The following is a 13,102-nucleotide window of genomic DNA, read 5'->3' on the forward strand; positions in this document are numbered from 1 at the left end:
ATCTAGTTTAAAAAATACATAAAAGAAGTCAAAAAACACACTGCTCAATGAGCCACTGCTAAGATACAAAATAATACAGGACATAATGACCTTAATATGCTACAAGAGCCTTTAAAAGATAGACCATGGTTTACATATAAACCTAAAAAATGTTTTGGATATACCTAAACTATACAAGAACTACCAAAATGGCTGTTAGCTAGGAATAAAAGATTTCCCTGGCTACTCAGCCTAGCTGGAGGGGCAAAATTTAAAAATCCAAAGACTGTCAATCACTAAACCTAAACTACAAAAGTTTAATGTTTGCTTGATGATGATTAAGTTTACATTGTTCTAATCTCCTTGCTATGCCTTATACCAGTTAAAATATTTACTGTGTGCTTTTATATGTTAAAATATATATAACTTGTTTGATTTTACAAGACTTGTAACTAAAAGGCAATCTTAAATCTCAGAAGAGACTTAAGACTTTAAAATTATCTTAAGTTGATCAAGACTGTAAGGACCTTTAAAATTAAACTAAATACAATTTATAATATATAATGGTTTTAAATCTATTAAGACCAGAGACAAAATATAGTAGTTTAAATAAATGTCCCCACCACCAATATACTCAGTGTTTTTTGTAGTTTAAATCTACATGCACCTGGCTTAAAAAAGGTGTCACTGGATAGAATTTAAGGTCCCACCCTAAGGTGTGGTAGTGAATTTAAAATTCCAATCTGAAAATATACAAAGTGCCTAAGTCCCACCTAGAGTTCCTAAAGTGTGCTGTGTGGCTTTTGGCTTGGGGTTTTTCTCTCTCTACTTGGACCTGTAAAAACAGGCCAGGTTCTGTCATTATAAAACTTCCCCTAAATCTGTAAGCTTCAATAAATATCCCTTTCTCCATAACTGTGTCTGGTTTAAAAGTTCATTTCAGCAAACCTAAAATGGTCTTCTACACTTACCATCTCATTGTAAATCATTTACCAAGTGCTCATATATATGAGAATATGACAATTCACACCATCAAAATGCACATATCATTCCAGCTCAAAGAAAATGTTTACTCCATGCTTCCAAGCCACAATTATGTGCCTAATTATTTGTCTTAATTTGACTTGTCAAAGCTATAAAAGTTATTATCTAAAAAGAAAAGACATCAGGAATCTCTCTGGTCAATCAGGTTTACTTTTAATTATCCAGGTGTGTATTGACGTTTGCATGAAAACGTTATGGAGGACACAAAAGAAAAATAGATAGCACTTTCACTATCAACATAATGGAAATCAGCTGCAAATACAAAGTTAAAGGATATATATTGAGTAGTATTTGAGTAGTACAAGATGACTTAATACAGAGTAAGTCTACATAGAGACAACCATCACATACTATGATGGAAGACAAAGGAGGGCAGTTGGGAAATACATCCCAGTAGGTGGGAAAAGCACTAAATCTATGTTCTAGTCACTCTACTACCAATGGGTTTATTATGGGACTTAGGTGATTAAGTTCTGTCAACCATAGTTTATTCAACTCTAAAATAGAGGGGGAGCTCCAGAAGGTGTCTTCTAGCTACAAGAAGACAGAGTTCTAAAGAAAACTACAGAGAACTTGGGAAAGCACAGATACTACAAGGCAAGCAAAGACAAGGCAAAGCACAGAGATGGGAAGAAATTTGTGTGGATGGGCTAGGTGTGTTGTTGGAAATCAAACAGCTTAAACACCCTGGTGTAACCACTCTGAACATTCTGAGGACAGGAACTTGGAAATATGTAGGACATAGTGTTGCTCTCAAGTAAAGGAGGCTAATCCAGGGCCAAAATGGAGAAAGAGGTACCGTGTTTCCTCACTCTTCATTGAATTAGATCTCACCCCACTGCCCAAGTAGAATAAGAAAACAATGTGGCTCCATATGCCCTGCCATTTAGATGTCATTAGATCCGTACAAGCAGCCCCCTTTTGTAGATGAGAAAGCCTAGAGCTGTTGCTGAAAATATGGTTGTCAATCCAAGTAGCCTTAGCAGGCCTGGAACTGAAGGCAGGTGTCTCTCCAGGAAGGTGGTGGTGATGGGCTGTGCAGGGACATCCTAGGTCCAGAAAATATTTATGTGTTAGTACACACTATTGCATATAATTTCAGAGAGTCTGTATTTCCTCCAGGTTTCAGAGTGAATCATTCTTTCTAGCCTATCTAACATGGCAGTCCTATTGTAAACTAGCACACCTCATTTCCCCCCACAGTACCTTCCTGAGGGAGTCTTTCTGCAGTCCCCTCAGTCTGAAATATCCTCACTTTTTCTCTCAGCATGTCGTCCCTGTCAGAATTGTACTCTGCTTGTTATCTGTCTTTACTTCCTGGAGTTGAGCTCCTTGAAAGAACTGCTGGGCCCTGACCACAATGACCAATGTGGAACAACATGTGTATCATAAAAAGTTGTTGAGGAAATGAATCAATAGTCCTCCCAGCCCACCATCCCGTCTCTAGCAGAAGCACTAGGACAATGACTTTGGAGTATCAGCTATTTTTTCTCTCTGGCTTCCCACTTAAGAGGATAGAGGAATAACTTTGACCTTTATGAGTCTTGTTCTCTACAACTCCCTGGCCTCTATGCATCTTTCTTCTGAGCCAGGAAATTTTCCTGGCATTCCAAAACAAAAGGAAGTATGCTTGGAGTAAATTATAAATGAAATTTGCTCAATCCCTTTGCCCCAGGACATGATAATACACTCTCTTTTCCTAACTCTGATTAAGATTCATGAAGCAAGGTATTTATTCAATAGACATCTTTTGAGTTCTTAAATGGTTAATTGCTTTTATATTGCTTTTATTTTCCTTTTTTTGTTGTGCTGGGGATTGAACTTGAGACCTCATACATGCTAAGCAAACACTCTTTAACTGAGCTATATACTCCCATTCCCTATAAAGTTCTTAATGTATCTACAATTCTCTGAGAATTATTTCTTCTTCATCAAAAAATCATATTTTCCTTAATAACCTGAAATGAATGTGGAGCTATATAAATTTATCAAAGTTCTCCTAAATCTATCACACCTGCATTAAGTCATGCTAGTTATTTAGACATTCAATGTTGAATCACTTAGGGAATGCTATGTAGATACAAGTAGTTTTTTCTTGTGGAATTTTTTTTTCTTAGAGGAAAGATTGGTAAGTTTATAAAAAATAGTTTACCATAGACTCTGCTTCTGGCTGCCAGATTTCATCTTCTGGAATCTTCCCTATGGCATTCAGAATCTAGAATGAAAGAGCACTTTAGTGAATAGGAAAATGAGAAGTACTTTTCTTCTACTTTTTCAATAAAGAACTAGGTGAATGTCTCTGGTACTATCTAGCAAAAAATAATAATAAATAAATAAAAATAAAGGCCAGAGTAGCACATTTTACTTTTGAACAACTCCAAATGGTCTTTTACTTATAAGAGGTTCTGACCATTATTGGTCTTATCATAAATTTTATAGTACTTGTGAACATGCCTTAATGAAAATGGGATAAAATGAAATGTCAGAGAAAGGTGAAAATGGGGCTGGAAAGATGGTTCAGTGGTTAAGGCACTTGCATGCAAAGCCTAAGGACCTGGGTTCAATTTTCCAGTACCCGTGTAAAGCTAGATGCACAATGTGGTACATGCATCTGGAGTTTGTTTGCAGTGACTAGATGCTCTGGTGTGCCCACTCTCTAACTGCCTCTTTCTCTCTTAAATAAACAAAATATTTTAAAAGGTGAATGAATTCTGACTCCTAATAGAAACAAGTTTGATCCTATAATACCAGACTTATGCTCTCTCTCAAGAATAGCTACATGTTTATTTGCTTTTTTTTTGTTTGTTTTGTTTTTACCTTGGGTGATATATTAGATATTTCCATAGTCAGCTAGGTTAAGGTGTTCCTTTTACCTGAAGCTGCCTTTGTAATAGTGTTTCCTGGGGAGTATGGAAGTGATGCTAGAATCTTAGATATCTTTGCCGTACTTGTAAAGCCCATGAATCGACTCCTTACCCCTGTTCCCTCATGACCCTGAATCCTACCTCTCGGGCTGCTCTTTCCCCAGCCTCCACAGCCCCCTCCATGTAGCCACTCCAGTGTGTGGCCGTCTCAGTGCCTGCAAAAAAGATCCTGCCCACTGGTTGCCGGAGAGCCCTGAGAATAAAAGAAAAGTGATCATTGGGGTTTCTCTCAGCTCAAAGACGAGCTTCCCATGAAGATCAAGGCCAGCTGGCTTCCTTAGGTTTGAAACTTTGAGGAGGACACTCTGTGTGGAATATTGTTCACTGGGTTCCTCCTACCCTTATACCATCTTTGTAATATGTAAAATGCCAAAGACCACATACTGGTGCACCAAAAGCCCACAGAGAAAGAACTGACACCAATGGGAACAAAATAAGTATTGTTTTTACCTACAGGAAGTGAGGGATTATATGACCCCAGCTCACTAGCTCTGGGCAAAATGACATGTCTCCATTTTCCCACCTAGTTATTCCACGGTGGTCTTGGCAATTACTTTGCCTCATGTACTTCTGTCTTTCCTCATCTGTTCTGCAGATATTGTTTTGTTTGTAGCACTGTGTATGGAATCCAGTGCTTTGTACATGCTATTTATGCACAGTACTAATGACCTACATCCCCAGCTTGTCCTCATCTCTTAAAGATGACCGTCTAATGATATCTAAGATGGTTTCCATCAGTGGTATCAGACAAATCCATGAGACTTATGCCTTCATAACTACCATTCATTGAGTACACATCTCTATTAGGTTTCAGCATTGCTATACTAAATTATAAACATTAACCTTTGAATATCAACTCTTCATAACCTTAATACTGCTATTGTCCTCTTTTTTTCCGAAGAATATTTGGAGATATCATGTGTTGCGTCATGATGCACCATCAGGAATGAATGGCTTGGTTCCACTTGATGATGCTTGTGTTCCTTGGAGTCTGTTCCACTTAAGAAAACTACTGCATACCTCCTCCCAGAGGCTGATGCATTCAGTGACTGATCAGCATGAGCCTATGAAAACTCTAGCCTCATGCCCCTACAGGAGATCATTTGAAGGGCTGTTCTACTTCCAGAGCTCCCCATGGAGTCAGCTGGGGTCTTCATTGGAATTGCATCACTGCCTAGCTCCTTGCTCTTCCAGGTCTTGCTTCCTTGTTTGCTATTCTATAGGTGTGAATCCTAGGGATGCGGATTAGTATCTGTCCTGTGTACTAATTGCTTTGGACTTTGATTCTTATAAACCAACCAACTATAGCAGATAGCAAATGACAGCAGTAGTAGTTGAATCCAAGTGAATTGACTCTAGAACCCCTATTTTTGCTACTTGGTTATACTTCATCTCTGTGTACTACAGTCTTTCTTTCCCCAAACTTTTAAAGAACTATATGATGTAGCTACTATTATCTCATGTCATATATGAGGAAACTAACACTGGGAGAAATGTGCAGTGACTCAACAAGGGTCACACTGTGAGAAGAAGCAGAGGCAGGATTCTTACCAGGTCTAACAGAAGTGAAAGTTTCTATATTCATTCTATATGTGTTGCGTGATATAGTTTCATCACCATTTCACAAAATGCCCACATACTATGCAAAGAATGAAAAGGTATGGCTGGTATCCATGGCAATTCATTGCCAAGTCTTACAAAATGACCATGAAAGCAACATCATTGACAGTCATTCATACTAGCTCACTTTTCCATCATTAGATATGGATTGTCTAGAACTCAAACCATGCTCATCTTAGTTAGCAATTTGTCCCCTCTGGGCATGTCTCTGGGTGATTTCCAGACAAGAATTCTGACCTAAAGAATGGTATAATCCATTGATACATTCAAAATTTGAATAGACTGTTCAAATAGACTGTGGAAGATGGTGTCAGGTTGAAGGAAGTAAGTCACCAGGGGCTTGTTTTGGGGGGGTATATTTTTCCTTGGCTCCTTACTGTTACTAATATGCACCGCTATGATGTGAGCTGTGCTGACACACTCTCCTTGCAATTAAGGACCTCTGAAATCATGATTCTGTCAGGCATTGGTATGAGGGACAAAAAGCTAACTAATGCAACAGGCTACATCCATGGGCCTTATTAAAACTAACCAGGTTGACTGGAATTAGTAGGTTTTCTTTCACCAGCCTTTGTTGTAGTCATCAAAACAAAAGGCAGGTGGATGTAAGGGAAAATATTATAGAATATTAGTAAAATGATAGTACATGGAGTCATTATCCAGAGCCTGCGGGTATTCAGGAAGGATTCCCTAAGAGAGGAGTTTGGTTTACCTTCCTTGTACTCATTAAACTATGCTGCATCTCACTTCATGTTTGCTTTTTACAAACAGGAAACTGCCAATCTGTGGGTCCTGGCCAAACCTTAGTTAAAGATTATAAGACTAAGGCTGGGCATGGTGGTGCACACCTTTAATCCCAGTACTCAGGAGGCAGAGGTAGGTGGATCACAGTGAGTTCAAGGCCACCCTGAGACTACATAGCGAATTCCAGGTCAGTCTGGGCTACAGTGATACCCTACCTTAAAAAAAAAAAGAAAAAAAGATTAGAAGACAGATTTAGAGAACTATCCACGCTAGCATTTATCATGTAAAAACATAAGTAATAATTAATTAATTATTATTATTTTTTTTTTTTAGGTAGGGTCTTGCTTTAGTCCAGGCTGACCTAGAATTCACAATGTAGTCTCAGGGCCTCGAACTCACAGTGATCAACCTACCTCTGTCTCCCAAGTGCTGAGATTAAAGGCATGCATCACCACCCCTGGCTAAGAGATAGTTAACTTCCAATAGTCATTTGGAAATTGTCTTCCTTTAGGGGGAAAAAAGAACCAGGTACTAGATAAGAAAATCCTTTTTTTTGTAGGCAAGTAGACAGTATATTCACAAAAGATGGAGGATATAGGTTATCATATAGGAAAGACTTCACAAATACTCCTCATGGATTATGAGTTGTAATGCATAGTCAGACAAGTCCATTTTTGCATGCATGTGTGTGGTCTGCATGTAGGTGTATATACATGTGGACATACATGTGTGCAGGTGCAGATACCAATGCTGGATGTCTTCCTTAATCTTTGTCTACCTTATTTGAAAACAAAGTATGTTAGTTACCTTGTTTAGTGAGAACAATGCTAGGACCAAATACCTGGCACAAATCAGTTTAAGGAAGGAAAATTCTATTTCAGCTTACAGTACCAGCTTATAGTCTATCATGGCAGGAAGGCACAGGAGCTCAAGGCAGATGGTCATAGGTCATCACAGTGAGGAAGCAGAGGGAAGAGTGCTGCTGCTTAGCCAGTTCTCTCCATTTTATAGTCTAGGACACCAGCCCATGGAAGAATGATTCCCAAAGTTAAGACAATAATCCTTTACAGGCATGCACAGAGACTAACCTAATCTTAAGCAATCACACAGGCCTCTCACTGAGCCTCCAGAGATCACTGATTCAGCTATAGTAGCTAGCCAGCAAGACTAGTGATCCTCCTGTCTCTATCTCCCCAGCACTGACATCACAGGCATGCACCCCCTTGCACAACATCTTACACGAGTGCTTAGGACCTGAACTCAGGTCCTCATGCTTGTATCACAAGCACTTTATCACCATTGAACCATCTCCTCAGCTCATTTTTTTTTTATGGCAGGGTCTTTTGTATTCAAAGCTGTACTCTAATTCACTGTATAGCCAACGATGGTCTTGAACTGTGGAGCTTTACCTCCCAACTACTGAGTTTGCAGGTATGTGCTGCCATGCCTGGTTTAATGTGATGCTGGGGATCAAACCTACACCTTTGTGTATGTTAAGCAAGCACCCAACCAACTGAGATAATCCCCAGCCTATTTTTAATTCTATCTAAAAGAAAAAAAAAAGTCTTAAGAAATATGTGTTCAGTTCCTTACTAAAGTTGGATTTCTAATTCTGTTCTCTGCCTTCTATCTGGAAGCATAATGCTTCTGTGTACATATAAGGTCCTAGAGATAAAGTTCCTTGCAGTAGCCCAATTGTTATAGCCCTAAAGGTTCAGGAATTCCTGTGGTGGCCCTTCTTTATTCATGTTGGGGTTATGTTGCTAAGTTATGTTGTGTCTCATTTCTATTCTACAACTCGAAGGTGTGTCACCACCAGTGCCTAACATAGTGGCATTCATTTCCTCTCATATAGTATCTGGTTTGTACAAATGAATATTCTTCTTGCTCTCTGCCTCCACAGGAATTTTCTTGACATTCTATAGGACTGAGCAGAAAATCCACGATCTGGTGCTCAGAAGTCAAATGATGTCACACTTCAGATTTAAGACAAAGTCAAAAGCAAAACCAATGCAATAATGGCCTTTCTCTCGTAAAAAGATGAAGTTTTCTAACCCTGATGTGTCACACAAAATATATAGGACCCTACACCTTTATCTTATCTGATTCTCAGTTTTGTCATCAATATCACCTATAGCCAAGCCACACTGAGTTTGCCTAAGACCTTCTTAAGAACTTGCAGAATTCCAGGAGTTCACTACTTTCATTCCATATGTCCAGACTCATCTGCAGAAGTCTGCTTCTGTCCCCTACAATACAGGGTGCTGGTGTGAATGGTATCTTCATTAAGAAGCTGTGGCACGTTTTACTAGGTAAGTTGAACTTGCACTTTCTTGGGTCTCCAGAATATTTTTGCTGTCCCCTACTCACTTTAAACTCCACTTCTGAGATCTGTCCTCCTCCATGATGACTCAGGCCCCCAACACTGTCTTTAATATTGAAGTTTCTAATGTAGTGTTAAGCAAGTGGTTCACGTTTAGCCAAAACATGTTGGAGAAAACAATGACGAAGCACTTATTCTACACACAGCATATTTTAAAATGAACCTAATGACCAAGTAATTTATCAGGTAGTGCACTTTGCCCCCAGAATGTTATCTTAAGTGATATTTTGGCATGTGTAGGGAGATAAGGATAGTGCTCAACAAAGTCATGAGATATCTTCTGGTAAGCATGTTTGAATCCTTCTTCCACCAGTTTTTACAGACAGTTTGATCAGTCACCTCTCCATTTTCTCAGTTTGTGGTATATACTCAACTGATTTTCACTGTGTTACAGTTCCCATTTTGTTTAGATTGAGCCCTCAGAATTGAATTATTGCTTCCTTTAATGTTGCTATGTGGGTCAGAATTATATCAGTAATTCATACCTTGTTACCATCAAATACACTGAATTGAATATCAGTGACTCATGCTTAGCTGCTACATATTGTGAGTGCTACAAGAGCCCTTGAACTTTGGATAAATTATTTGTTATGTTATAAATATGCTAATGATGAAGAATATCAGAAAGAAATTTGTTAGGTAGTCAGGGAAGAGACCTTGAAGATTAGTAGTTTTGTCTTTTGTCGTTGCCTGGGGAATATAATGGTTAAAGTGACTGTTAGGTTAAAACAGCAAAGCCAAAACACTGGGGAAAAGGTCGTTTCAAAGATCAACTTTTTTCTTTAGCAAGAAAGACTAATAGGCCTCATACAGAGAAACTCACTGGCAATGCATGTTCTAAGACCCATCTCTGCTCCTGAGAGCTGTTTCCTTGTGCTTCTTTCACTGTTCAATGGGCAACCTATCTTTGGGTCTTCTCTAGTATGGAATCTCCCCATATCAGAGTTCTTTTCTTTGCTTTTAAGAAAGTTTGCTTGGGCTGGAGAGATGGCTCAGCATTTAAGGTACTGGACTTCCAAGCCTAATGACCCTAGTTCTATTCCCCAGCACTCATGTAAGACAGATGCACAGAGTGGCACATGCATCTGGAGTTTGTTTGCAGTGGCTGGAGGCCCCAGCATGCCATACACTTTCTTTCTCTCTCTCATCTCTCTGCTTACATATATTTTTAATTTTTATTAACATTTTCCATGATTATAAAATATATCCCATGCTAATTCCCTCCCTCCCCACCCCACATGCTTACATATTTTTAAAAAACCTTTTTTTAAAATTTGCTTGCTCTCTATAATATAGACTTTTTCTCTAAACTTGCTTTCCATCTATAACAAAGTTTCTCCTTTGAAACCCATCCTTCTTGTCTGTAAGATTCATTCCTGGAATTGTGAGACAAGGAACCAAGGGCCAGTAGTGTAAAGAATTTCAGTCACAGCTTAGCTTACCTTCCATACTGAGTCATGATCCCAGGGGGGAAGTAGGTAGTATAACAGCCCCCAGAGTACTGTTCCTCACACCAGTTCTTCTCTTCATAATGGACAGGCTGCAAGTTGGAAGGACAAATGCTTGAAAGAGAGGCAGAAGGTAATATCTAGTCTAGACTAAATCAAACACTCTCTAATAGATTTCCTAGTAGAGAACCAATTGTAACCATTTCTTGGAATCTGACGGGCAGTGGTTTCAGGGCACCCTCCCTCACACTACCAAAAAAAAAAAAAATTCCAGATGTTCAAACCTCTTGCATCAAATGGTATAGTATATATATATATATATATATATATATATATATATATATATATATATATATATATATATATATATGGCCTGTACATATCTTCTATATACTTTAAATCTTCTCTAGATTGTTTAGAATTCCTGATACAATGTAAATGCTGTGTAGATAGTTGTCATACTGTACTGCTCAGGGAATAAGGACAAATAAAAATCACTACATGTTCAATACGGATGCAAATTTTTAAAAAATACTTTCCATACCTATTTGGTTGAGTCCATAGCTACAGAACCTGCAAATGTGCAAGGCTGGATATATTTGTGAAATATAATTCCATTATTCCTTTGTTTTTGAAGATATGTCTGATCAAGTGAGTGCCTTTGGTAATAAACTTCCAAGAAATTCAGATTTCAGAAAAAAAATTTTCACTTGGTTAATGCATGCCTTAACGCCTCTCTCTCTCTCTCTCTCTCTCTCTCTCTCTCTCTCTCTCTCTCTCTCTCTGTGTGTGTGTGTGTGTGTGTGTGTGTGTGTGTTTTGAGACAGGGTCTTATCATGTATCCCAATCTGACGGAAAAGTGTTGATTCTTCTGCTTCCACCTTTCGAAGGTATGGATTGTAAGCATGTGCAGCCATGGCTGGCCATGCATGTCTTAAGTGCTGCTCATAAACTGCAAGCATCTGTTTCCATTTTAACTTGGTTTTACCTATTAAGAAGTTTTTAATGCTTAGTGGTTTTGAGAAGTTTTTGAAAGGTTGAGATTAGCACACAGGACTGGTTCACTAAGAAAAAAGTAGAAAAATATATCTGTTAAAAAAATGATATGTTTCATGTTTTTAGTAGGGATGAACTTTGTTTACAAAGGGGAGCTGGAAAGGTAAACTAATATTATCATGGTATGCACTCACTTCTATGGATAGCATAGGGAAATATATTTTGGCCAGGAAGACATGTTTTAGTCATGAATAAGCGATACATTAGCTAAATTTTTAAAAATAAAATTTGAGGGGGGAGGTTATTACCATGGGATATTTTTTATAATCATGGAAAATGTTAATAAAAATTGTGAAAAGATAAAAAATTAAATTAAATTAAATTAAAAAATAAAATAAATATTTTACTTTAAAAAAATAAAATTTGAAGCCAGGAATGGTGGTGCACACCTTTAAGCCCAGCACTTGGGAGGCAGAAGTACAAGGATCATTGTGAGTATGAGGCCAGCCTGAGACTACATAGTGAATTCCAGGTCAGACTGGGCTACAGTGAGACACTACCTCAGAAAAACAAAAACAAAAAAATAATATTGAGGCATATCTTAGTGGTACCATATTTAGCATTTATGGAGGATAAGGCCTGGTCTGGTGTATAAATGGGCTAAGAGCTCTCTTGTGGTATCATCACACTGTGTCCTGGTCTCTGAAGGCTATTGCCACCTGTGAAATATCCTTCTCTGACTTTTTGCAGTCAATCAGAGGAAATATTAAACTTTCTATTTTACCTTTTCTTGCTTATAGTCATTTTTTTCCCCACATAGCAGATAGCAAAGACAGAGTGAAGCAAGAGTCTCCCTCCTTGCCAAAATCACACAAAAAATTATTTTCATCATCAGAAATCAATGTTCTTCTTGTGTTGAGATTTTCACAAATGAAAAGTGATCACTTTTTGGAGAATTGAGAACAACCGCTTTTCTCACTAAGTGAGGTTCTCCAATCAACAAGCTCATTACATTTTGAGAATTTCAGTCACAGATTGCCGTGGCCTGACAGAGCTGGGGGTGGATATGTCTAATATGCTCCAGGCAGAGCTCTGAATTCAGAGAGGGGGGCTGTACCACCTAAACCACAGTATGTCACAGATTCAAGTCCTTGACCCACCACTAACACAGTCAGAACCTACACTCTCTGGGACCACTACTAAATAACCATCCCTGCGCAGACCTCTCTGCGTGTCTGTTGGGGAAACATGAACTCTAGAGTCTTATAGGCATAAACATCTTCATGTAAACCCCTTCAGAACAAAATAATGATCTCTGTATCTTGGGAGGGGGCTCAGGAGCAGCCTTACCTGCAAAGCTTCTTGGGAGCCTAGAACTTTTGCATAAAGTTCACAAAGTTTCTTCAACCTATGGGACAGGAAAACACTTTAATGTCAAATCGAAGGTGCAGGAACAAAGAAAGAGAAAGAGATAGGCACCCATCCCCTTAGGAATGGAGCTATGGAGTATTACTCAGTGGATAAAATGCTTGCTGCAAAAGCATGAAGACTTCAGTGTTTGGATCCCCAGAACCCACACAAATTTAGACACAGTATTGCAAGCATCTGTATTCCATGGGTCTATGGTCAGACTGGCGGCAACACTGCAGATTATTGAGAGCCAGCTAGCCTCATGAACACAGCTGTGAACAAGGAGAGATCATGTGATAAAGAAGGGGAAAGGCAAGGACTGACCCCTAAAGTTGTCCTTTAACTTCCATTCATGTAGCATGTTATATGGGTGTCCACACACATGCATAAATACACACGCATGACTCTGAGAGTCATTGCCTACACTTTGATATTTTATTTTAATTAATTATGTTTTGTGTTGTATAGCTTGGGACAGTATCTCACTATGTAGCTAAGGATGGCTTTCAAGCTCTCAAAGACCTGGGATTACAGGCAAGTGTGGCCATACACAG

The 13,102-nt window shown here is 38.7% G+C and overlaps 1 protein-coding gene across 2 annotated transcripts in view; it reads right to left on the bottom strand.

Moving 5' to 3' along the window:
• Positions 1-1,155: 1,155 nt before the first annotated feature.
• Positions 1,156-13,102, bottom strand: part of Maob (monoamine oxidase B) — a 109,716-nt gene continuing 97,769 nt past the window's right edge. For both annotated transcript variants that reach the window (XM_004665759.2, XM_045140384.1), the window contains 5 exons: positions 12,489-12,546; positions 10,137-10,234; positions 4,029-4,140; positions 3,176-3,238; positions 1,156-2,072 (listed from right to left, as the gene is read on the bottom strand). In XM_004665759.2, coding sequence (XP_004665816.1) covers positions 1,920-2,072; positions 3,176-3,238; positions 4,029-4,140; positions 10,137-10,234; positions 12,489-12,546 — 484 coding nt within the window. In that variant the 3' untranslated portion in view covers positions 1,156-1,919. The remainder of the gene's footprint in view (positions 2,073-3,175; positions 3,239-4,028; positions 4,141-10,136; positions 10,235-12,488; positions 12,547-13,102) is intronic.

Source organism: Jaculus jaculus, chromosome X (assembly GCF_020740685.1).
Source record: "Jaculus jaculus isolate mJacJac1 chromosome X, mJacJac1.mat.Y.cur, whole genome shotgun sequence".
Classification (NCBI taxonomy): Eukaryota; Metazoa; Chordata; class Mammalia; order Rodentia; family Dipodidae; genus Jaculus; species Jaculus jaculus.